This window comes from Phascolarctos cinereus, unplaced genomic scaffold (assembly GCF_003287225.1).
Source record: "Phascolarctos cinereus isolate Bilbo 61053 unplaced genomic scaffold, phaCin_HiC Scaffold_2;HRSCAF=192, whole genome shotgun sequence".
In the NCBI taxonomy this organism is placed as follows: domain Eukaryota; kingdom Metazoa; phylum Chordata; class Mammalia; order Diprotodontia; family Phascolarctidae; genus Phascolarctos; species Phascolarctos cinereus.
In genome coordinates, this window is record NW_027555625.1 from 33089453 (window position 1) to 33116537 (window position 27085).

General features: G+C 41.9%; 1 protein-coding gene across 2 annotated transcripts in view; it reads left to right on the plus strand.

The window, feature by feature from the left end:
• Positions 1-27085, plus strand: part of KCMF1 (potassium channel modulatory factor 1) — a 117536-nt gene that overhangs the window by 61325 nt on the left and 29126 nt on the right. For both annotated transcript variants that reach the window (XM_078149272.1, XM_020969487.2), the window contains exon 2: positions 15889-16056. In XM_078149272.1, the coding sequence (XP_078005398.1) occupies positions 15889-16056 (168 nt within the window). The remainder of the gene's footprint in view (positions 1-15888; positions 16057-27085) is intronic.

Below are 27085 nucleotides of genomic sequence, written 5' to 3' on the forward strand. Positions count from 1 at the left end.
AATAATAGCACCTACTTCCTGGTATCAAATGAGAAAATAATTGTCAAGCTTAGAGCTATGTAAACATCAGCTGCTGTGGCCAGCTGTCATCTCTCTTTGCGGGGCAAGTAGTTATTTCACCCCTCTCACTAAGTAGGTGCATAAGTCATGATAATTGAATTGAAAGTTTCAGGTTCAGAAAATTGTCAGTTTAATTCAAGGGACATTACGTGTTTATTGTATGTAGAGCAGAATTCCTACTCTGACTGGGTGTGGCATACCTCAGCAGTACAGAAGACGTACAAGCAAAGCGTATGTGGGGAGTGGGGGAGACCACCAGGAAATCAGGTTAGAAGAGATTACTTTGGAGATGCACTTGAAAGGCTGGGTCAGAATTAAACAGTTGGGAAGGTGATTTGTCCAAATGCCCCGAGTGTTGTGGTTACTGCACAACCTGTTTGGGGTTGTGTCATCCATATGTTCAGATTTTTAAACAACATTATTGTGAATATAACCATGGGTAGGATTCAAAGAATCATTTTCTGTTTAGTAGCAAGTGTGGGCTATTTTGAGTCTGGCGTTTTTCTTGTAATATTGGCTTCCTGTGTTTTCTTGTGCTAGTACATAATTTTGGTCAAATAAAAATGTTCTTATCACTAATTTCTTAATTAAAGATGTCTTAGGCATGAAAAGGGTGCAGAAAGTGATAGAAAATTGAGCATGAAAGGAAGGGAGCCTTAGAGTTAATCAGAGATGAGCAGGAGAGCATGTCTAAGGAGAGACCTCTTTTTGATTTAAGATTTCTGTGCATGTAAAAGGAAATAACAGTTATCTAGTATTTAAGAATAACTAAAAGCAGATTCAATTTCTCTTTCTTGGAGTAGCAGTCTTCCAGAATGCAGTGCTGATAGACTCCAAAATTCCTTGTAGAGTTCTGCCTTGATTGTTTGCCTTTTCTCTGCAGAAATCCCTGACTCGTGGTCCTGACGGTGTGCTTGAATACACACTGATTCTCATAGTTGGAAGGGACTTCAGGGACCATTTAACTTATTCCTTCCACTGCCCCCAAATGAATGCTCAGTGTAAGACTGACAATCGATCAGCAAGTATGTATCAACCACCTCCTGTGTGTCGGGGCGCAGTGCTAAGAGCTGGGGATGTAAATGCAAAGAATGAAACCACTCTGCTTGCAGTGAGCTTCCGTTCTAAGCGGGGAGACCACGAGTACGTAGGATGAAAATATAGACAGCAGAAATAGAAGGTTAATGACCTACACATCTATACCAGCATGTATAAACGGGGTAGTGTGGAGGGAGGGCATTAGCAGTTGGGGAGAATTAGGAAAGGTTTCACACACAAGAAGATGCTTGAGCTTCCATTGTCAGAAGATGACCCACTTCTTCCCAAGGCAGCCCATTCTACTTTTTGTAGCTTTAATTTTTAATTTTTTAGGAAGTATCTCCTTTGTTGATTAATCCTGTCATGACCCTATTTGGTATTTTCTTGGCAAAGATAGTGGAGTGCTTTGCCATTTCCTTCTCCACCTCATTTTCTAGATGAGGAAACTGAGGCAAACGATGAAGTGATTTGTCCAGGGTCACACAGTTAGTAATTGTCTGGGGCTGGATTTGAACTCAGAACCCCCATGACGCCAAAGCTAGCACTCTGTCCACTACACCACCTAGCTGCCCTAGTGTTTCTTTCTTAGGGTTTACCCTAAGTTTGCTACTTGCAAATTCTACCTCTTATACTTCTGGGAGGCAAGCAAAAGAAATCCAATACCTTTTCCATAGGACAACTCTTCAAATACTTGAAGGAAACCAGTGTCAGTTACTTAGGTCTTCTCTTTCCTGATTTTTTCAGCTGATCCTTCTACAGCACCATCTTGAATGTTTCTTACATCCTCATAATTCTTTCTCTGAACTCTTCTTGGCTTATAAATGTCCTTCCTGGGGGCAGCTAGGTAGCGCAGTGGATAGAGCACTGGCCCTGGAGTCAGGAGGACCTGAGTTCAAATCCGGCCTCAGACACATAACATTCACTAGCTGGGTGACTCTGGGCAAGTCACTTAACCCCAGTTGCCTCACCAAAAAAAAAAAAATGTCCTTCCTGAATACATGAAGATTAGATTTTTAGGACATTTGAATTCATGTGCAAGGCAAATTTGCTGTTTATGGAGTTTGGGGGTTTGTGGGGAAGGGAGTAATTGACTTTATTTTCTTTTATCCATTATGACGATCATTAATAATGGTTCATATAGAACAGAACCAGGAGAATGTTATACACAGTAACAGCAATATTGTTCAATGAAGAACTGTGAATGACTAAGCTATTCTCACCAAGACAGTGATCTAAGACAATCCCAAAGGATTAATGATGAAGCATACTATCTCTCTCCAGAGAAGGAGCTGCTATTGATTGAATACAGATTGAAGCATGCTATTTTTCACTTTCTTTCATTTTTTTCTTTTATCTGAGTCATCTTATACAAAATGACTAATATGGAAATGTTTTATACAATTGCACACGTATAACCTATATCTGATTGTTTACCATCTGAAGTAAGCGGTAGGGGAAAGAGGGAGGGACAGAATTTGAAACTTAAAACTTTAAATAAAAATGTTTTTTAAAATTTTTTTAAATGGTGGTTCACATAGCACTTTAAGGTTTACAGAGCATTTTTCTTACAGTCACCCTGTGGAGTAGGTAGTATCCATTTTACAGATGAAGAAACTGGGCTTCAGAATTTCCCGTGATTTATCCCAGCTAGTAAGTGTGGGTTGTAATGCATATTCAATTTGACTCAAGTCTGGTTGTCTTTCCTGCATCAGGCTTTGCTTCTCTCGTTAGCACCAGTGCTCTGGGGTCAAAAGAGGCACAGTCCATGCTGCACTTGTGATTTTACTTGTATGTAAGGATGGTGCCGGGCTTATTGCTTCATTAGTAGTGTGAAGACTGTTTTGTGTTGACTCATCCAAATTCCCTCAGTCAGTTGCCATTGTGATCAAAGATGGGACAGATTAAGAGGGCTAGTTGCATCTAGGATTATGTTCTTTAGCTATTATTAGTTCATTTGCTTAAGGAACCTTATAAATGAAGCTGAATTCACAAGTGGTCAGTTTGGTAGGCATTGAATTGATTAGCTAACCCTCTTACAATTGCATTTTGATGAAGGAAACTGAGTGAGAAAGCTTAGGGATGGTCAGTGCAGTTCCATTGGTACTTCTGGCAAAATAGCATCCCATAATGGTGAGTCAAAAGCATCTTTCTTTTTAAGAATTACATTGATGTATGGAACAGCATAATCATCTTCTACCGTGCTTGCTTTAAAAACGAAACAAAATTAAATTTCTGACTCCTTGTAGTACCTTAAGGACTTACTGATAAAAACCAGCCAGCAGATCCTTAAGCCACAAGCCTAAGCCTAACCCTCCTCATTCCCTGTTACTGTAGGGGACCACACTATCCTCCTGTTCCCTCAGGTTCATGACCTGGGAGTCGTCCTGGATTCCTCATCTCTCACCCCAGGGATCTGTTGCCAAGGCCAGTTTATTTCACCCCCTCAACATCTCTTGAATATAGCCCCTTCTCTCCTTTGACACTGCCTGCTCCAAAGCTCTTTCCAATCCATTCCATCCTCCATTCAGCCACTAAAGTGATTTTCCTAAACCTCAAGTTTGATTATGTCACTCCTCTACTCACTAAACTTCAGTGATTCCCCATCATCTCGGACATCATATAGAAAATGCTATGTTTTACATTCAAAGCCTTTCATAACCTAGACAGTGCCACCCCTGCCCTCTCTGCGTGCCCCCCCCCATCACCACTACCTTTCCAGTCTTCTTATGCCTTATTCCCTGACACACACTCTTCAGTCCAGTGACCCTGGCCTCCTGGCTGACCCCTCAGACAAGACCTTCCATCTCTCAGCTTAGGGCATTCTCTCTGGTTGTCCCCCCAACCTTGGAACGTTCTCCGTCCTCATCGCAGTCTCTTGGTTTCCTTTAAGTCCCAACTAAAATCCCATCTTTTACCGGAAGCCTTTCCCACCTCATAATTTAGTGATCTCTCCCTGTCACTTATTTCCTATTTACCTTACACATAGCATGTTTGTATATATTTGTTTGCTTGTTGTCTCACTCTTAGATGCTATGCTCCTTGAGATTAAGGGTCTGCCTTTTGACTGTTTGGCGGTCCTTAGCATTTAGCACAGTGCCTGTCCACTTAACAGCTGAACAAATTCATATCTGCTCTGTGCCAGGCATTGTACTAAATGACTTGATTGGTAGATTTTCTACTGTCAAGCATATGTTGTCGTTAGCACTCCTTCATATTACCAAACTTGTCACTCTGCCATAAATGGAATTTGAATCCTAGCGTATTAGCTTTGGAAGAGACCTTGGAGGTCATCTCATCCAACCCCTTGTTTAATAGGTGAACCCATTGAGGCCCAGAGAGGTTAGTTGACTTTCCCTCTGTCACACAGCTACAATGCAAAGTCAGGGCTAGAGGCACTATGTCCTGACTCCCAATCCAGTGCTCTAACATTCCACCATTTCGTAAAGAATTCAGATTGTGTGCAAAGGTTGGGGGCCCAAACCTCCTTTTAAGAGCTTTTCAAAACAGAGTAACTATGATGAGCTTTGTACTGCCTTTGAAAAAGCATGTATCTTGTCATCCACTGAAGGGCTTGAGAATCTGTGCTTTCTTTCCTAGTGGAAGGAATGTGGAATCCTCCTTGAGACAGTGCCAGCCTCAGGCCAGGGGCTGCCTGCTTCTTTCTAGCCACTTAACAAGGTGAGGATAGTTCCGAGGTGCCTCTTTCTTTCCTCTGTGTCTAGTTGGACTTTTCAGGCATTGCTGAGGATAAATAATGGTGAAGGTGACAGTAACAAATAGTTCTGTCATTCTCCAGGAAACTCAATGGAAGCTAAAGGATGCAACTACAATAACTGGTCATTAAAACAAACATGCAAGTGTGTGGTGATGGTGTGGAAAACATGGAGAGAGTTCTTTGCCATCTCCATACGTTGCTGTTTCATTACTCAGCTATTACAGCAGGTCTTAGGACCTTGTTTCTTGCCAGCTCTTGGTTTTTTTTGGTTGTTTTTGTTTTTGTTTTTGTTTTTTTGGTTAGGCAGTGGGTTAAGTGACTTGCCCAGGGTCACACAGCTAGTAAGTGTTATGTGTCTGAGGTCGGATTTGAACTCAGGTTCCCCTGAATCCAGGGCCAGTGCTCTATCCACTGCGCCACCTAGCTGCCCCTCTTGCCGGCTCTTGTGAACTTACCTTTCAGATATGGCTTCAGTGTGGCTTGGGTTTTTGAGCTTCATGGCTTATATTCTTGATTATAACTATGGCTTGTTTACATCATAATTCTGTTCCCCACCTGTGTTGTAAATTCCTCCAGTCCCCAAACCTGTAAGGCTTCAGTCAGTGCCATGGACCCCCATTCTCCAGGTCTGTGCGAACTGCAAACCCTGGGGAGGCCAGGGCTCTTTACTTCCCTCCTCTGTAATCCCTTCTCACGGAGCCTAATCAGGTACAATTTCAGAATAACATTAACCCAGCAGACATGGGATTTCATTTACTAGTTGTTACTTAGGAGCCTACTAATAATGTAAGTATGTATTTCTAAGTTTACTCTTCAAATAGAGCTTCATTGAATGTTTACGGTAGTAGAATGGGAACCCTGTTTAGTAGAAAGGCATCCTTTCTGAAGTAGTGTACTACATTTTTTGTTTGTTTCATTCACGAGTAAGAGAATGTTGAGGGTAGGAAGGTCATGGGTCAGAAGAAAAATTACGGTAGCTCCCCCCTTCAAGAGGAAGTAGAAGTGGCTTTTGCAGGAGTTAGAACTAGGGTGCACTCAAGTAACCACCTAGGACCCAGTTCTGGTAGTGTGGGTACTGGGTACCTCAGGGTAGGATTGGACCGTCCCAGCAGAAGCAGCTGCAAGGAGGCAGAGGGGCTAGGCAGTAGATTTCAGTCACCTGATAAAATGGACATGACTTAAGGACAAGTGACAGCCTGAGCACTTGACTTGACTGACCAGCCCTCTAGCGTAGGAAGGCAGAAAAGAAGCAGCATTTATTCAGCACCTAGTTCGTGTGTGCCTGGTTCACCCGGTTATCGTGTGTAAAAGTGATTTGCTGACTGAAAACACTTTGTGGACACGCTGATCATGGATATCAGATCTTTATCATCAGAGGCAGTTGATGCAGAGATTGTTTGCCTTCTTTCCCTTGTCAGCTATTGAATTTCTGCCCATCCTCTTAACATCCAACTGAAATGCCACTTCCTCCAAGAAGCCTTCCCAGATCTGCTTAGTTGGAAACAGATTTGTACTCTCTCAGATCACATTTAGCACTTTATTTTGCACATCTCTGAGGACACATAACATTTTTTATTATAGTTACGTACTATATACCTTTGCCAAACTGTGAGCACACTGAGAGTAGTGGTCCAAGGTGAGTAATCTCAGCTTTTTACCTCCCTCAGCATATCATAGCACAGTGCTAGGCACACAGTAAGTACATGCTTAATTGATGTTTGCGGAACAGAAATTATGAAAAGAGAGAATTTTAAGAAGGCTTGTTTCTTTTCATTGCTACAAGTAGAGAAAAGAAATTATACAATCCTGGAAATGTTAAACATAAAAAAATCTACAGGCTTGAAGTTTTTCTTCAAATTTATTCTTTTAAATGAATAATATTGAGTAAAATATCTCTTAGCCTTTTTAGCGCTTCGACAAAAATATGGTTCTACAACTATAAACAGAGCTGTGCAGTTCTGTTGCAGTCTGGATCTGTGGTTTCATCAGTGTTTGCTCTGCCTATTCAGAGGACGACCCATCATTATATGGGGTATTAGCAAAAGTATAAAGTATACTGAGTAATGGTTTGGGGGAGCCCTTTAAGATATGGTTTTGTCAAGGGCTGGTTTTGCCTCTTAAACAATGAATTTTGGTTTTAAGTTTTGTTTTTTAAGAGATATTATATCTAAGGATGAACACCTTAAACAAGCATGTCATTTCAGAACTAGTCCTGTCTCTACATTGTTGCAGTTAAGGGGTCTCACAGACTTTAAAAATCATGCAGAGGAGCTTTTCTCTTCTGTCAAATGATCTTCAGTAACTCTGAGCTGTACTGCAAATATTATCTGCTTCCATTTTGTAGAGGAGGAAGAGATGATGTTGAAGAAATCAAATGACTGGCTTCTCAGCAGCAGGAGAATTACTAGTAGGTCTTCTCGTGCTCATTCTGTTGCATGAGACACTCCTCCAGATGTTCTTTTCAACCTCTTTACCTGCCCCAAGCCCTCTCCCCTGATACCTCAAGCTTAAAGCCAATCAGAAGGGAGAGGTTTGTGTCTGTCTTTTTTCCTCCCTAGGAAAAAAGAATCAATGATAGAAACCATGATCTTGGCTTCCGATTTCCATGCATAAGATTCATGCTTGTGTGCATGCAAGATGGACTACACAAAGAATTGAATTTGACCGTATAGGTATCACTGAGATTTAATGGGTTTTAACTGACAGTTGAGATCTATGGCTGGAATGTGATGCTGGAAGCATATACCTTATTCAGAAGAAATAGGATAGGTTAAAGGGGACTGGACAGCATTGTATATTAAGAAGATGTGCTCAGATGAAGAAATCCAGAAGTTGGAAAGGGAGAAGAAGCTTCAGAGTGAAGATCAATGCAGACAGGAGCCGAAATAATATTGTCATATACTATAGACCACTTGTACAGGAAGAGGAAATAGCTGACTTCAGGGAGCAAGTAGGTCATTAGCTTGGCACAGACTTATGGTGTAGTAGTGGTTTGGAACTTAAGTTTCCTCTCTCTTTAAAGTAGAGTAGTTCATATTTTCTTGGCTTCTCTTTGTGATATTTTCATCCTTTAAAAGGTGTTGAAACCAACAAAGGAAATTTTATTCTGGATTTGATTCACATTGAAAAGAGGCACTGAATTCTGGGGTGGAAATGATGGGAAGGTTAGGGGAAAACGTCTGAAATGAACCCTAGATTTTGGAAAAGCAGATTTTAAAGGGTTTACAGGTAGGATTCAATGAACTAAAATTTTGTAGATGAAGTCTGTTCATCAGGGATGGGAAGCTCTCAAGAATGACGTTTGAATAGAGGAAAGTAAACTGTTCTTATGAGGAGGACAACATGGTTTGAATAAAGAGACTAATGTGGATACATAGGGAATTCCCCAAATTTTGTTTTTAAAATTTTTTTTTATAAAGATATGTACAGGAAACAGGATGAATTCAGAAGTATGGCGTCGTAATGTAAGAATAATGTCAGGAGTTCTTACTCTCAGAATTGTCTGAAGTTGGCAAAGAATGCAAAGACATCATTTTGTTACGGTTTTTAAGTAATGTTGGGGAAAAGATTGTAATAGTTCTTTAATAGTTGTCTTTGTAATGTTGTCATTATTGTATAAATTGTTTTCCTTCTGTTCACTTCACTCTGCATCAGTTCATACAAGTGTTCCCAGGTTCCCACAGTTGTCCCAGTACGTAGTAATCCAGGTGTAGGCTGATGGTATGATGGTACCATTGCCTTCTTGGATGTGAATATTACTGTTTTATGAAATCTGCTTATAAGTGCATTAACTTTTTTAGCAGCTGCCTGGGGCACTGAGAGGCTGTCTTCAGTTGTAAGAATTCAGCAGGACGATTAAGAAAGGTCTGGGTTAGGGTGTGAATGAAGAGTCTGATAAGAAACAGTCTGATAAAATGATTCCATCAAAGAAAAGGGAAAGGGACCTATTTATACAAAAACATTTATAGCAGTTCTTTTTGTGGTAGCAAAGAATTGGAAATTGAGGAGATATCTACCAATGGGAGAATGAATCTCTGAACAAGTTGTGGTATACGATTGTAGTAGAATACTGTTGTACTGTAAGAAATGACAAGCAGGATGGTTTCAGAAAAACCTGAGAAAACTTACATGAACTCATGTTAAGGAAGTGAGCAGAACCAAAAGAATGTAGTACACAGTAACAGCAATATCGTAATTATCCTTACTGTGACTTAGCTCCTTTGATGAAGACATTGATCCGAGGCGATTCCAAAAGACTCATGATGAGAAATGCTACACCTCCAGAGAGAGGACTTATGTACTTTGAGTGCAGATTGAAGCATACTTTTAAAAACTTTCTTTAGTTTTCTAGTTTTATTTTGTTTGTGTTTTCTTTCTCAATGTGACTAATATGGAAATATGTTTGGCATGACCTCACATGTATAATCGAAATCAAAATGCTTGTCTTCTCAAGGAGGGAGAAGGGAATTTGGAATTCAAAATTTTTAAAAATGATTGTTAAACTTTTTTTTTACATGTAATTGGGAAGTATTTAACAAAAAAGATAAAAATAATTTTTTAAAAATGTTCCAAAGCATAGTAAAATTATGAAAGAAAAAATTACATAGAAAAAATTATGAAAGCATAGAAAATTATGAAAGGGAATTTTAAAAAGGATTAAGAAAGTGGGTTTTGGAGAAATGCTGTTTATAGAATACTTGGAGCATTCAGAACTTGAGGTTTCCTCGTCAAGCTTTAGATTTATGCACCATTCTTGGAATTAATTATAAAAGATCATGCTTCCCCGTTCTCCAATTCATCATCCTAGTTTGACTGGCCACAGACTGAGTCAGCCAGTGCCTGCAGTCACACCTGAGCTGTGTGGAAGTCAGATTTGTGTAATTTCAAAGACAGTATTATCTCTAAGAGTAAAAGGCTTTTACAGTCTTAGATGGTAAAAAATCTTACTACTTACAAATGACTGTCAGCTTGGCTTCTAATAGAATGATAGGTGTTGTATTTTGATATAATCTCCAAGCTTGTATTTTAGGCTGAGTTCCAAAGGGATTTAGTTATTCTCTGGGAGAATTGGTGGAAGGAGTGTTTTATGGAAGGGTGTGGGAGATGGTGTCCCATACCCTTTTTAATGGAATCTGCCACTCGAATTTCATGGGTCTGGTGGAATAACTCCTACTGCAGAAATTTCTTCCTTCAGCCTATGCATATGAACAACATTAGGTAACTAGTAACATTAGAGATTTATCAGGAGCACTGAGTTCTTTTAAGGGGCTTGTCTATAGTCACTGGGTTAAGTTGTGTCTGGAGCAGGGCTTACACGCAGACAGGCTTTCCTGACTCCTAGGCCAGCATGCTCTCAAGCTACTGTCCTGCACAACACTGCTTTTTGTATAGGGTTGCCCAAATGTAGAAAAAGTAGGCACGTGCCAGAAGAAGCCAAAAGGGTCAGACACAGGCAAGTGTTTAGTGAAAGGCTGAAGGGAAAGCACAGTACGGGGTGTTTGGGAGTGATCTGAATTCTTCTCCAAGCGTTATTGCTAGTAGCTTTCACAGTAAAGTGGCCCCTGAACATGGGGCCATGTGAACAGCTCTTTATTCACCTTAGAGGCAATGCAAGGATCTTCTCCGGGCAGAAATGGTGTTCTGGCCAAGATACTCTTCGCCCTGCCCCTGTGGCATTTGAGGGCAACACAGTGTGTTTCTATTTTATTGCTATGCTCAAGGACCTGAAAATTTCCATTTCACACCCTATTTTCCTCATTTTTAAACTATTCTTTCCAATGTGTTTCTGAAAGTGTGGAAATTGTATATCAACTCTCAGAATCCATTTTCTTATTTTATGGCATATATTGGTCACTGGGGCTAGAACCAGAGCTCAGAAGAGATTAATGATTGTAACATATCATTTCTTGTCCCATCTTCAATAATAATAGCTCATATTTAAAAGCACTTTGCAGTCCATTCCATAATACAGTGCCTTACTTATATCAGGATGTACCCAGTAAATATTTTTTATCTGCTTTCGTGCATAAGCCCTGTGAACCTGTGGATACTTATATTAATTAATTATTATTTTATATTAATTAATTAATACTTGGGCAAAAGTTGTCATAGTCAGGTTGTTTTAACATTCATGACTTAAAATGAACTGAAGTTTAAAGATTGTAATATTTCAGTTAGTTTTTAAAAATATATATGTGTGTGTGTATATATCTATATCTATCTATCTATATATAGATAGATAGATAGATATAGTTTTTGCTACGTAAATATTCTGACCAAGCGTGAGGACAAAACTGAGAAAATGTACCCCTACCAACAACATTGCATTTGCTGTCAGACGAGGTTGAAGTGCTGGTTTTGCTGAGCCGTTTATGGTTTCTCTTTTTTATTCTTAGTTACAAAGGAGGAAGAAGAGACATATTTAGAATAAAGCTAATATGAAACAAAAAAGAGGTTTTCTTGCCACTTCAGAGTGGTTCCTAGAGCCCTCTTTAATTGAAATTCTCTAGTCTTCTCCCCTCATTTTACTGATGAGGAAATAAATAGACCCTGAGAACTGAAGTTCCCCGCTAGCTGGTGCAGCGAGTAGAGCACTCTTATTACCTGTGGACCCTAGGCAAGTCACTTGACCTCTGCCTACCTCAGTTCTGAAGAATGGGGATGATAGCACCTACCTCCCGCGGCTGTTGTGAGGATCAAATGAAATGATATTTGTAAAGCACTTTGCAAACCTTAAACATTCTACGAATGCTGTTAGACCACATAGGTGCTAGAGTCTGGATTTTAACCCAAGCCCTTTGACTATACCATGAAAAGGTTCAGAATGTGGAACCCGAGTGAATGACGGTGCCCATTAATAGAATCAGTGAAATCAGAAGGAAAACAACTTTAGAGGGAAAGGTAATCAACATGAAGTTGGAGGGGCCAGCGGGGAGGATAGCCATATGGAACTTCGATTCCATATCTTGGCCAATTAAAACTATTTTGAAAGCAATGTGAAGCTGCACTATTTTCTGAGAGTAGAAAGCTGTGTCTTCCCTCCCTCACTTACTTGCTTTCAGTCTTGAGGAAGATAGCTGTTAGCTTTCTAAATGTTTATTACGGTCCTCAAACAGGTGTTTGGGGTCACGCTAGACATGTCCTGTCCTGTCCTGTCCTGTAGTCATTTACAGAGTTTTGTGTGCTGGCCATACGATCTCCAAAGAAAGGTTGAAAAGTAGACTTCACCTAATATGCTTAATATGTATGTATAAGTAGAACCTATATCAGATTACATGCCGTCTTGGGGAGGGGGGGAGAAGATTTTAAAGCTCAAAATCTTATGGAAGTGAATGTTGAAAAATAAAAATAAATTATTTTTAAAAAAATAAAAGAAATAGACTTCACCCAAATCTATACGGAAAGTGTTCCAGAAGATTTTCAACATTTTCTTTCTAGGACTTATTACGATATTTTTTTATTTCTGCAAAGAACCAATTCTTTTTTCAGTATGGATTTGTGTACCCAGAGATCTACTCCCTATGCTGTTGTTACAGTCTGATAAAAATAGGCACAAGCCCAGGGAGACTATTCTAGTTTTTCTGTAGGCTATAGGCTTTCCTGCATGTCCCAAAGCCATCAATGCCACTCGAAAGCAGTCTGACTTATGGAAGGGCCAGCTCAGAGGTAGGGAGCTTCCCATCTGGCCTTTCCCTCCCAGGGAGCAGTGGACAGACTCAGCTGAGTAAACCCAGGGAAGGAAGGAAGTCCCAGAAGAGTCTATGTTTGTTGACCGAAGTCATTAGAGAGGCAGAAGGAGGGAGAAGGACCAGAAAGGGAGAAAAAATGTTGACCTTTACCTGTCTGGAATCAGCATTTACTTAGCCTGGGGACTCCTCCCCTCTCTTACCTCCCCCAGCCAATTCACTTGGAAGCGGACCTACCTCCTCCATCTTTCCTTCCTTTCATTTGGAGACTCCATCGGGTAACCTGTGGACATTGGGATCCTCTTCTCTCCCTCCCTCCCAAAATACGCAGGCTGTCCTGTTTAAGTTTCTGTAATTACTTCAGCTGATAGCTCAGTTTTAATGCGGTGCTATAAAACCTCACTTCTCCGGAGACTGATGTCCAGCCATCCTAGTATCTGAAGGGCTTTGTAGGAAAGTTATTGGCCCCTACTAGTTTAAAACGAGGTTTGGAATTTCCCTTGAAGTAAAATTGAATTGCTGATAAGCCTAGAGCAGCAAATTAGGGTGAGTAGCTGCTAGAGCAGGGCTTCCTGAACTTGCATTTTCACCAACCTCTAACTGAAAGTTAGCATTTTCCTCAGTTATTAATTCGCTTTAAAAGAAATTCTGAAAAGGGGCCCTTAGACTTCCTCAGACAACGGGAGGCAGGATGGAAGGAACAGGCAAGGCAGCGAAGCAGCACATTGTAAGAACAGAGAGAGCTCCAGCTCTGCCTGGCCGTGGCCTAGCTCCCCATGGCCTGACTGGAGGCAGATGACTTTGGGCAGCAGGAAACCACCATGTGTTCTGCAACAACTCACATGAACTCGTGGTTAGTTTTTAAGCAGTTATTATACTTTGTATTTATAGCTTAATGAAATAGTCTTAAAAAGGATAAAAAGAAAAATATGCTTGTGTGATTGATGATATCAGAAAAAAATAGTTATGTTATTTTAAAATGAAAATAATTTCTAGTCACCAACTTTGTATCAGTTTTTCCTGTCTCTATGTGTTTACACACCCATATGTTTTATGTATAATAATATTTTGGTGCCAGCAGTTTCTGTTTGGGGCTAATAGGTTTGGAGTAGAACCTTAGAGATTTTCTAATTAAACTTCCCTTACTTTAGAGGCATGATTTTCCCAATTACACAGTGGCAGAACTGGGACGACATGATTTTATTCTTTTCAAATTCCCAGTTAGGAGCCAAGCTGACAGTCATTTGTAAGTAGTAAGATTTTTACCATCTAAGATTGTAAAAGGCTCTTACTCTCAGAGATAATTCTATCTTTGAAATTACACAAATCTTCTGACTCTTTCACAACCTCAGGTATGACTGCAGGCACTGGCCGACTCAGTCTGTGGCCAGTCAGACTAGGATGATGGGGAAATGTATCTTTTATAATTTCCCAGAATGGTGCATAAGTCAAGAGCTTGACGAAGAAGCCTAAAGTTCTGGCTTCTCCAAGTATTTTATAAACCTCATTTCCCCAAAACCCAATTTCCTAATCCTTTTCTTTATTCCCATTCTTTCATAATTAGCTTTGGAATCTTTTTATCAGATTGTTTCTTATCAGACCCAGACCTTCCTTAGAACTGTCCTGCTGAATTCTTACAATTGAAGACGACTTCTCAGTGCTCCAAGGCAGCTGCTAAAAAGGTTAATACAGTCATAAGTAGATTTCATAGAAGCAGTAGTGTTCACATCCAAGAAGGCAATAGTACCATCATACCATCAGCCTACATCTGGATTACTGTGTACTAAGACAACTGTGTAGATGAGGGAAATGGATGGATATCTTAGAGAAGACATAACTTGGTTGGAATATGTGTCTTCCAAAATTTGAGTGATTATCTTCAGTAAATGCATTCTATGTTACTCCTGAGCCCAGAACCAGAACCAATGGGAGATAGTAACAAGGAGGAAGACTTTAGATAAAATATAATTAAAAACTTCTTGACAGCTAATATGGACTTTTTAAAATGGTCAGCTCCTCATCTGTAGCACTGTTCAAACATTGTCTGGATCTGTCAAAGTGATTTTTGTCATGGCTTTATATGAATTCTCCTTCTTGATGATACTGATTGCTAGTTCGGGTGCTGGCTATTCACTTTCTGGCACATAAGATATCCAGATGGTCAGACCCTACTTTTCTTCATAGGGTAGAAGATGAGCTCACAGACAGTGGCATGTAAAGCTTTATGGTTGGCTTGAGGTGAGCAAGGCTGAGGGGAACATGAATGTTGGGATTTTAGGGCATAAACACAGCTCTCGCCTTTATTTGATGAGAGGAAAAAAGTAATCCTGTTACAGGGCTGCCAAATGGAGCCCGAACCCAAATAGCACCTATCCCTTCAAGTTGTGTAGGTCACACCCAGAATCACCTGAAGCTTTCTCCATCTGTGAACGGGGGAGGCCTTTCTATGAGGAGCTCTTACCACCCTGCTTGGATAGTGTATCTGGTTTCTCCATAATCTTTGCTTTGCTTACCTCTATTGGATATTCGTTGTAATTTGATAGGGTCTTTAGGTGACTTGAAGTTGAAAATTCAGTGTTCTAAGAGAAAATTTGTAGAAGTTGTCAGTAGTTTACTGGAGAAGTTAAATTAGACCCAATTAAAATCCTTGCTTTTACTGGAAGCCTTACCCAGCCCCCTCCCCCTTAATTCTAATGCCTTCCCTCTATTGTTTCCTGTTTATCCTAATTATAGCTGGCTTTATATACATTTGTTTGCTCGTTGTCTCCCCATTAGACTAGAAGCTGCTTGAGGGCTGGACTGCCTTTTGCCTCTTTTTGCATCCCCTGTGCTTAGCACAGTGCCTAGCACTTGGTAGCTACTGAATGTTTATTGATTGATTACTTGACCGTACACATCTTCTAGTATGATAAAGTTACACGCTAGGAAATGTGCTAAAACGGTTTCATGACATGGAATGTTTGACGAACATTAGGGGAGAAACATGCTGCCTTGTTAGGATGGTGCTTTATTTTCCAATTCAGACTAGTGACAAAGCTTTTTAAATAAAAATAGAAAATATTGATCAGACTGTAGTAATTCCTGGGTCTTACATTTGTCTAGCACACTCTGGTCTGCTCCTTTGATTTTTTTTTTTTTAGTGCCCCAAGGCAGGGAGAGAGAGGCTGACAGCACTCCCATTCGGCAGGTAAGAAAACAGTAACGCTAGTAATAGAGCCCGAGAGCATGAGAACCCAAGTCTCTAGACTCTGTACTTGGAGATCTCTTCTACTTCAACATTTTAGAAAGGCAAATAGGTAGGCATGAGAATGATTTAAACGTTTCCTGAATTTTTTTAGGGAAAAACAAGAGTTCCTTTTCTCTGTACCTTCTCTATGTTCTCTTTTACAGGTGTCAGCTGTGATGCATGTTTAAAAGGAAATTTTCGAGGTCGAAGATACAAGTGTTTAATTTGCTACGATTACGATCTTTGTGCATCTTGTTATGAAAGTGGTGCGACGACAACAAGGCATACAACTGACCATCCAATGCAGTGTATACTAACAAGGGTAGATTTCGGTAAGTAGCACATTGTACAACTTCTGATAAGATGACAATTTGGAAATTTTAGAAGTGGCTATGTGACCTGACCTGCCATTTGACTGTATCCCATGCCTGGAGGGCTCTTCTTCCTCTCTGGAGGCCCCTCCCTGTTCTGCCCTGCCCTGTGTTCTCCCTCGAGGTTCCCTGAAGTTTACCCTATCTAGGTCTTGTATATACAGGGTAGTTTGCTTGTTATCTTCCTCATTGGAATGAGGTTTTTGAGAGCAGAGACCATTTTCACCATTCTGTGTTCTCCATCTCTTAGCGATGCCTCACACGTAGTAGGCACTCAAAGCGTTGCCGATCGATTGAATGACTGACACTGAATAATGAACATTTCATGCTTTATTTAGAGTTTAATTCCCTTCAGTCACGCTTTCGTTTCTCTAGCAATACATGAAAACCAAATGGCATGGATAATTACAAACCTGTACCTCAGACCGTCTCCTAGACATCCCACTGAGTATTTTGACAGAGCCTCAAACTTAACCTGTCCCATATTGAACTCCTCGTCTCTGCATCCCAGTTGCTCCATGTCGTTAGCACCACCATCCTGCTGGTCGTTTAGGCTCCCAACTCCAGTTCTAGTTAGCTCTTCTCCCTCATGCTACCATTCAGTGAGGTGCCAAATCCTGTTGGTCATACCTCACCGCTCACATCTCCCACCTTCTTTCTGTTCCACAGCCACCACTCTAGCTTAGTTTCCTATCTTTTCTGAAATAGGTTATTGTAATAACCTCAATCCATCATTTAGCAGGTACAAGTGCCTGCTCTGAGCCAAACACTGCTCTGGGAGATGGGGATACAAATACAAAAGCAGAACATTCCTTGCCCTCAAGGAACTTACAGTCCACTGTGGGAGATAATCTTTACACCTATCAGATATAAAAAATTATTATATGTGAAATTACCACAAAATAAAGACAAAGTGATGGGTGGGGAAGAGCACAGAAGGCTTCATGGGAAATGGCATTTAAATTGGTTTTAGGAGGCGGCTAGAGATGCTACACCACGGGCAGCAGCCCGTAGCAAGGCAGAGAGACTTGTGGAGGGTGTCCGGCCTGAGGAGCAGCGAGGGGGCCAGTGTGGCTGGAACATCAGGAGGGCAGTACAGAATGAGACTGCAAAGGGAGATGGGAGCCAGGTTGTGAAATGCCAAAGGCATTCCTAGTAGGGAGCCAGTGGGAGGAAGCAGCAGGTCAGAGCCATGCTTTAAGAGGGAGGATTGGAGAGGAGGGAGCTCAGCTAAGAAGTCGCTGTTCAGATGGCACAGTCAAGTGGGGTGAGGCTCCAAACTCAGGTGGGCCTGCTCGAGTGCCCAGATGGCAACAAAGAAGAATGAGATGTTATGGAGGCGGGATTGGTAAGATCTGGCCGTCAGTTCGATGTGTGGGTGAGAAAGAGCATGTGAGAAGTCTAAGATAACTCTGAGTGGTGAATGACATTCATATAGCGTTTTAAGATTTTCAAAGTGCTTTACATGTAAATACCTCATTAGAGTCTCACAATAACCCTGTGAAGTAAGTTCTGTTGTTATCACAGTTTTATCACTTAACAGAGAGGTTGAGGGACTTGGCCAGGTTCACACAGCTTACAGAAATCTGAGGTAAGATTTGAACTCAGGCTGCAGTCCTTACTGGCTGCAGTCCTCTGCTCCATCCATGTACTTCCCAGCTGCCTCGAGGTAGGAGTCTGTGTGACTGGGAGCTCATCGTGTGCTTGACAGAAGTAGGGAAGTGAAGCAAAGGCTGAGTTTGGGGAGGCAAGTTAATTATTTCCGTTTCAGACTTGCTGGGTTTGAGATACCTGTAGTTGAGTCAAATCAACAAGAATTTAGGAAGTGCTTGGTGTGTGCCAGGCACTGTGCTGAGCCGAACAAAGTCCCTGCTAAGCCCAGGACACTCACAATTTAATGAGAAGACAATATGCAAACTGTGCGTGTTTGTGTGTGGTGTGTGTGTGTGTGTGTGTGTGTCTGTACACACACACATAGACAGGTATGTGTAAAACAAATTGGAGATAATCAACAGAGGGAAGGCAGTAGCATTAAGAGGGATTGGGAACAGCGGCTTGTAGAAAGGGGAGTTTTAGGAGGCAGCTGGGTGGTGCAGTGGATAGAGACCGGCACTGAAGTCAGGGGGACCTGAGTTCAAATCCTGCCTCAGACCAAACACTTGACACTTACTAGCTGTGTGACCCTGGGCAAGTCACTTCACCCCAATTGCCTAAAACAAAAAAAAAATTTAGAAAGGGGAGTTTTAGTTGGGACCTGAAGGAAGTCGGAAAAGCCAGGAGACAGAGATGAGGGGGCAGAGATTTCCGTGCATGGGGGACAGCTGGTGCAGATGCCCAGTTGGGAGACGCATGTCTTCTTCAGGGAGCATCACCAAGGCTGGATGGCAGGATACATGGAGGAGGTGGGGAGTCGGATTTTAGAAGACTGGAAAGTTAGGAAAGCGCTTTCAAAGTCACAGGACTTTCTGGAGTTTATTGAGTGGGAAGGGAGGGGAACATTGTCACACCTGCACATGAGGGCTGTCATTTTGATACCTAAGTGGAGGATCAACTGGAATAGGGAGAGGCTTCCTTGAAGCAGGGAGACCAGCCAGCCGGCTATTGCAAATGTCTGGGTGATGTGTGCCAGCACTGGGGTGACAGTCAGAAAGGTGTAATTGGCAAGACGTGGGGCAGTGTATTAGATATGAGGATGGACAGAGCATGGAGGGTCAAGGGTGACATCTCGGTTGTGACCCTGAGTGACTGGGCAGATGATGGTGCGCTCCACAGCCATAGGACAGTTAGGGAGACAGGAAGACTCAGCAGAAAAGTTAACGAGTTCTGTTCTGAACGTGCTGGGTTAAAGCTGTTTATGAGACATCTAGTTTGATAAGTACAGTTAGACTTGTTGTTTGAACTGTCTAATAAGCATTTGGCAATGTAGGGCTGCAGTTCAGGAGAGAGACTGTGATTGGGTATGTAAATCTAGGTGTCATCGGTGTAGGAATAATTCAATCTAAGGAAATTGCTGAGGTTACCAAGAGAGAATGTATAGAGAAAAAAGGGAAGAAGGTCCAAGACAGAGCCTTGGGCCATGCTTGAAGTTACGGGGTAGGCAGTTAGGACAGAGATGGTGGTGAAGATGGAGGACACTGGAAGAGAATAGTCAGACAGGAGGAGAACTAAGAGAGAGCCCACCAAAAACTCAAAGAAGAGAGTGTATCCAGGAGATGCGAGTGTCAGCACTGCCCATTTCTGCACAGGAGACCACAAGCAGGAAGTATTTCAGCTTGGCCATCTGATTTGGCAGTAAGAGACCCATGGTAACTTTGGAGAGAGCGCTAGGGTGATGCAGCCGCCATTCAAGGGACTGAGAAGTGAGGGAGAGAGAGAGAGAAGGGGAAATGGGGAAAGCGTGGTAGAAACAACTTTGGCTGCGAGGCCGAGAGAGAGAATGATGACTGAAGAAGATGGTCGGGTTAAATGAGAATTTTTTTAAGGCTGAGGGACACCTGACTGCATTTGTAGGTATCAAATCATGACAGATGACAAGAGAGATTGAAGATTAGAGGAGTGTGGTGGCTAATTGTGGGGGCAGTCTGCTAGAGGAGCCGGGTATGGGGCCAAGGGTCCATGGAGAGGGGTTAGCCTTGTTGAGGTCTGTTTCTTCATCCAGACACTGGAATTAAGGAAGAGAAGGACAGAGGAGGTCAGAAGATTTTAACATGTAGGGCAGGGGAGAAGGGGGAGATCTGGGTTTCTTTTCTCACTAAAGTTGAGGCTCAGGGTCTTCTGCTGAGAGTGAGGTATAGGTTATCAGAGAATTGAGGAGAGAAGATAACGTTTGGAACAGCCTACGGTGAATGAGAGAGAATCAGTTAGGCAGGAATGAAAAAGGATTGCTTTACTGTAGGAAGGGCCCAGGTGAAATGTGATTGCATGACTTCTTCTGGCACCTTTAGCAGCACAGAAACAGGAGCAGAGGAGACAGATGGCAGGAGGAGGACCATCTTGACAAAGTGGGTCGGAGTTGTCAAGAGGTGAACAGTGATAAGATGGGGACAAAGGATTTTAAAATAGAGGCTTGAATAACATTGAACTGATCAGGATTGGGAAGGGAGGAAAGTTAACTAATGGTCTACCTACCTATCTGTCTCTATAGCTGTAGATACAGGCATAGCTAGAAATGTGCTCCTGCTTCCAGCACGGCCCTCATAGCTTTCATCTTGGGAGCCCGTGTCCATGGTACTTCTGTGGGTACTGTAGTTACAGTTACCAAAGGTCCAGAAAGCAGAGTTCTGGCCATTTTGCCTTGGCCTGTCAAAGAATCTACAGAAAAAACTCATGATTTTGTCATAGAAATGACATGAAAGAAGAGGCCTGCTTTGACACTGTACCCGAAGGGTGGTGGACCGTTTTGATCTGCCTTGTAGTCGGAACCTTCTAAATGTGACTTTGTCATTAGAATGAGCTCTTCAGGGCAATGACTGTGCTTTACACACAATGAGTGCTTAATAAATGCTTTTTCATTCATTCGTAGCTCTTTTGCTTATAGCAAAGAACCAGAAACTGAGAAAGTACCCATCAAATGGGGATTATCTGGACAAGTTATAGTATATGAATGTAATGGAATATTATTTTTCTATGAGAAATGACAAAGAGTGGTCTCTAAAAACTCTAGAAAGACTTCCATGAACTGACCTCAAAGGAGGTGATTACAAGGATTTGTACGATGACAACAGCACTTTGAAAGACTTAGGAACTCTGACCAATGCAGTGATCAGCCACAGTTCCAGAGGACAGATGAAGCAGTTATGTCCACCTCCTGATACAGAAGTGACAGACTTAAGTTGTAGAAAACATGCCTTATTGGACACGGCCAGTGTGGGAATTTGTTTTGCTGGACTACATATTTGTTTCAAGGATTTGTATTCTTTTTTCTTTTAAATTTGCAGGCAGAAATGAGAAGTGGGAGGAAGAGGGGACTAGGAAGAGAGTTCCCCTCCCCCCATCCCTACCCCAAAAGAGAAAGACTAAGAGGGGCATTGAAGCATTTTTAAAAATGCGTAGAGGAAAGCACAAGGAATGCTGGAACAAATCACAAACAAGCGAGGTGGCTCTGAAAGTGACACGTTGAATTTATTATATGTTTTAAAAGATCAGCATAATAGAGAGTTGCAGTTTCATGTACGATCTTATTCTGTTCTATAGTATATAGGGAAGTGCCTGTTTTTAAGGAGAGAGAGAGAGGAAATAAAGCTAGATGCTAGAGGTCTCAGGGAGAATGAAGAATAGGTCTACAAGGACCTGAGTTCAAATCCTGTCTCTGCTACTTAATACCTTAGTTTGCTCAAATGTAAAATGAGGGGGTTGAAGGGTTCTACGAGGTCACCTAGTCTGACCTTTTAACTTTACAGATGAGGAATTGAGACCCAGAGAAGTGTAAGGGGTGAATTGCCTCAATGTAGCAGAGTCAGGATTTGAACTCCGGTCTTCTGACAACATACTTAGCATTTTTGCCAAAGTACCTCTCTGCCTTCCTAACCCTCTCTTGATGTTATCCCTTTTTACATGGATCACTTCCCCTACTTTTTGCTCATAAGGAGACCCTTCACCTTTCAGTGCCAGGGAAATAAGGAAATGCCTTTTCATAGCAACTTTCTACTTTGTGGTGTAAAAATAATACAAGTAGTTAATACAAATTCAGTTGAATGGAAGGTAGAACTTAGTACTGTACTGCTCTTGCAAATAACATCTCAGGGTCGGCCGGGACCTCAGAAGGCATCTGGTCCAAGCCATTGGATTGAGAGTCTCCTGCTGTTTCTCTTCTGCCTGGGGTAAAGGAAGATGACTCTTGCTGACAGAAAGGAGAGAATGGTGGCTTTTTCTTTGTTTCGTTTTTTCTAGTGTAGAAAGTCTAGTCTACCTGGAAAGGCAGAAGGGAAGGGAAAACCCTGGGGACAGGTTGGGATGATTAGAGTCCGACATCCCTTAGCCTCAAGATTTTAAACACGTCTCATTAATTGAATGTCTGACTCTGAGCACCACGTCTTTGAAAACGCCAAATGCCAGGCGAGTGTTCTTTAAGTTAAAATTATCGAAGAAGGAGAAATTAAGAATGAGATCAAGAAAGAGGGGGAGGGGGGTGAGAAGTTAACATAGCAGAGAAGGGCCAGTAACGGATGTTTAAAATGGTACTCTTCTCCCATCAGTTATAATATCAAACCTTCAGAAAGACTTTGAGTTCAAAAGCCAAGTGCTAAAGTTGGCCATGCTCTGGAGCCCTTGAATCTCTTCTGTGCAAACACAAATGGCAGTTGAGGGCATCTTCTTTACCAGTAACCAACCTGGCACCAGGATATTATTCCTTTTTGAGGGGAGGGCTCTGGCCTCATGCTTTTGTCAGTGTGTGGGCTCCAGGGAAGAAACCCTTTCTGCCAATGTAGATAAACAGTTATTCTGCACCTTATTTTTAGAGGAGTGCTTTGGGTATCTAGGGTTCTGTGGCCAGGATGTCCCCGATGTGGGAGTTGAACCTAGGCCTTTCTGACTCTAAGTCGGGCTCTCCATTCACTTCTCCTACAGCTCACCAGAAAGAAGCACAGTTGCTTGGGGGATTCTGAATGTTTTATTTTTACCTATGGGCTAGTACAGGAAGTTCTCAACAGACAAAGAGCTCCTAGATTAGAATTGGAGTGGATGAGGTGGCATTAGAGATGGAGACTTCCTAGAAATTTTGAAGTCATGAAAAAATGCTTGGAGAGAAAAATTGTGCTGGGAGTGGGGATTAAATGTAGATAATACTTCTAAAATATCCATCATACACATAATAATATTGTTAGTTTAGGAACACAAAAGTACATTGTGTATGACTTGATTTGCTCCCAAAGTGATCATTTAAGAGTTTAAAAGTGTAGTTTATTTAGGCAATAATATCAAATTCACTAATTAATTTTAATTTTAGATGTTTTTAACTTTTATTACAAATGGAGTTATAACCTGCCAAACTTTAAAATGCCCAGCATTTCTTAGTTTCTCCGCTTTATAAGGAACAGAAGAAGATCCCTTTTCATGTGAAAATACCATTACGCTCTTAGGGAAGAAATCTAAAATCTAATTTGCTCTCCTATTTATGAGAGGTTTGTGCAGCCTTCGTAAGAATGATGCCTTACCTCTGACACGTAACACTCACTAGCTGTGTGACCCTGGGCAAGCCACTTAATCCCATTGCCTAGCCAAAAAAAAAAAAAAAAAGGAAGAATGACACCTTAAAGCAGATCCCTGTGAGGTGGAATCCTGGCTGTGTGCGGCCTGTTACTTCATGTCTGCGAAAATGCTGGTAGGAGCCACAGAATGGGTGAGTGAGTGGGTGAGTGAGTGAGTGAGGTTGGTGAGAAGTAGAGCATCCATTTTTGTCAGGTGCATCAAATCCATTATTCTGAGGTGTCTATTGTGGCTCAGCAAAAGGGGGAATCACCTTTCTCTACTATACTCTTCCAGTGGAGGAACCATCTAAATATCTAGAGTCTGTCCTTACTGTAGAGTTTTTAGAAATGTTTAGTGGGTAAATGCAGACCTAAGAATCAGAGCATGAACATTCTTAAAACGTTGTTATCCTTTTAAAAGCCATCCCCACACACACATATTTAGGGGCAAGGGTAGAGGGCGAGACAGCAGAGCCCTCCAAAAATTGACAAAGACTTTTATTTCATGTTTCTCAGGTTTTGGCCAGGCCTTCACATGTCTTGCTGAGATAAGGAGTAATATGAGAACATATGATTGAACTAAATCACTTGATGTTATCTTTGTAACTTGAATAAGTTAATATCCCTGCAAAAAAAAAATCACTTTTCATTTCTAGAATTCTTGCCCTTCCCTCTTAAATTTACTGCTCTAGCATTCTTGGATTTGACTACATACTTGAATGTGTGAACATATAGTTTCATATTTTCCAGCTACCCTTGCCATTTTTTAAATCCTGTAGTTTTTGGTATTAAAAAAATTCATAGAATACCAATTGTAGAGCAGATCCAAAGTTGGATTTCTGTAGCAGCTATAACAGGCCTGAATCAGGCAGCTTCAGTGGTTCAGGTTTGGATTGGAAAGGTGTGAGACACTCATAGATCAGCAGTTAATTAAAGGACGTTTACTTAGCCATAGCATGGAAAAGATATTCAGCAAGGATTCTGTATGCATTTGCCTTGGTAGGTCTATGTATGTCCTTACTCCTTATGGTCTAACTTCTGTACTTAGACCAGTAGGAAGCTATGTCAGTGGTTCTAGCCTTAATCCCTTTTTAGGAAAAATTAGCCTGCCCTACATGGGAATACAGTTACTCCTAAAACACATGGCGAGGCTGTAATCACATTAACCCTCTACATGTGGCACAGTAGACATTTCTGAGGTCCAGGAGATAAACTAATCTGTATTAATATAGCCAGTGCATTTGAATGGATTAAAATAGTATTAGGGTCCTCAGGAAAGAGTTTTGTGTTTTAACAGGTTGTTTGTACTGTGTGCCTTTGACTCCAAGGAGTGACTTAGACACTGGGCATGTGGCTACCGTGGAAGTTGATATAAAAGAAATATTCAACTAGGCTTTGTTGAGTGTGTCTTATATGCTAGGCATAATGGTTCTGTGCAAAGGAACTTTGATTTTTCTGGTTTAAGACACTTTACTTGCCCTTAAAGAGTGAATAGTCTCATTATTGAGTATTTCCATAATAGATCTGTGATCTCCATAAGTCCATGACACTGAAGCCCAGGCTCCTATGTGATTTTTGTCCGTTTGTTCTCACAGTAGATCTACCTAGCGCATTGGAGGACTTCATCTAGTTCTTTACCGTCTTGTGAATACCACATTGTGCTCTCCATCTTAAATCACTCCTTCTTGAAACATGCCCAGCCTATCCTTTTCCAGCCACTTTTGTGTCTCTTCTGCCACTTTTCGAGCATATCTTTTCATTATTATTTAGGTCATTATAGTGACGATTTTTCTGATCATCAGGCTTTTATTAGACACCAGCTATGTGCCAGGCACTTTGCAAAGCACTAGGGATTCAAAGTTAAGGCCAAAAAAAAACAAAAACCCCAGTCTCTGGCCTCAAAAAGCTTATGCCAAACAAAGGATTTGATGTTCAGTCCTGGAGGTATAGGGATCCATCAGAGTTTATAGAATAGTCGAGAGTTACACGGTCAAACCTTCACTTTAGGAGAATTACTTTAACAGCTGAAGGAAATATATATATATATATTGGAGGGAGGAGAGGCTTGAAGCAGAGAAGCTGACCAGAACCCTGTTGTCAGGTACCAGGCTGGTGGCTGTATTAGTAGAAAGAAGGGAGGGAAGGCAGGAAAGATAAAACTTACTGTCAGAAGGGATATGTGAGGTATGTGTAAGGGAGGAGTTGAAGACGACGCTGAGGTTGCCAGCCTATGTGATTGGGAGGATGGCGGTGTCCTAGAGACAACATGCAGATAGCTATGGACCTACCAGACAGAGGAAGAGCAAATGGAAAGTAAGTTTAGGGAGCTGGTATTAACAGTGGGAGGGACTGGGAAAGACCTACAGAAATCAGAATTTGAGCTGTATTTTTTTTAATTAATAAACATTTATTATCTCTCCCCCTCTCTCTTCCCCATGTAGTAGGAGAAACTCTTGTTCCAAATAAACTTAGTCAAGCAAAACAAATCCATACGTTTGCCAGATCCAAAAAACATGCTTCCTTTGGCGCCTTAAGTCCACTCTTCTCTCAGGAAGTGGGTAGCATGTTTCACCATGAGTCCTCTGGAATCCTGGCTCCTCATTGCACTGATCAGAATTCTTAAGTCTTAGAAGTTGTCTTTGCAGTGTTCTTGTTGTCATGTAAGTCATTCTTCTGATTCTGATACGAGCTGAGCCTTAACAGCATCCAGGGAAGCTTGGAGGTGAAGGTGAGGAGGGAGCGGGCTCCAGACCTGTTCTTTAGGTAAACCACCTTGGCAGCTAAGTGGAGGATGGACTGGATTGGAATTTGGAGAGACCAGAAGCAGGGAGTCCAGTTTGGAAGCTATTGCAGTAGTCTAGACACGAGGTGATGAGGCCTTGCCACCAGCATGGTGGCTGTGTGAGTAGAGAGAAGGGGATGGATGTGAGAAGTGCAACGACAGTAAAAGTAACAAGATGACGGATGAGCGAGTGAGGCGGGGATGTTGGGCTGATTGTAACGGGAGAATGTTGGTGTCAAATGATGGACTTTTGCAGTAGCAAGGAATTTGGAATCATTCAAAACACTGTGGTGTAACCCAAATGCACGTTCTCATCTGGGAAATGGGCAATTATATTCCAAGTGGAAAGTGACGTTAAAGAGACAGGGAGGGAGGTTGACCCGAGATGGAGTAACAGGAGGAAGTACAGCTGAGCTCCTCCCCTCCAGCACATGCTAGAAACTACGTTAGGTAGAGTCCTGAGCGGGAAATCCAAGAGAAAAGAAACACAATGCCATTGCTGGCCCAGGTCAGCATAGGAGAAGAGACAGAGATGGGTGGGGACAAGGTCTAGCCAGAGACGTGCCCATGGATATCCCAGCATACAGGAGCTGAAAGAGGCCTGAGACTGCACCAGGACAAGAAGAGCTCCCGGACCCATAGAGGGAGATGCCCTGTGGAAGCTACGGAAACAGGTGCCACCTGGCAGCTCTGTCATTCACTACCCAATTCTGGGTCACAGGTCTAGGACGGACTGAGGAGGGGGCCTGTGTCTAGCCATGGTATTCCAGAATGAGGAACGACTGGGGACCTTAGGCTGCGTACTGAGTGAGGAGCAAGTCCAGAAGCTCTGACCCCAGGAGCTGAGCAGAATCTCAGCCCCAGCCTTCAGCCTTCAGCAGAATAACCAGAGTAAAATTCCCAGACCAAAGGAGAGCCTGTAGTTCTGTCGCTCTGAACCAGCAGAGCTCTCCAACTGCCTCCTAACAGCTGAGTCTAGCAGCAGTCTACTGGAACTTCCAGCCAGGGCTGAACCAACAGC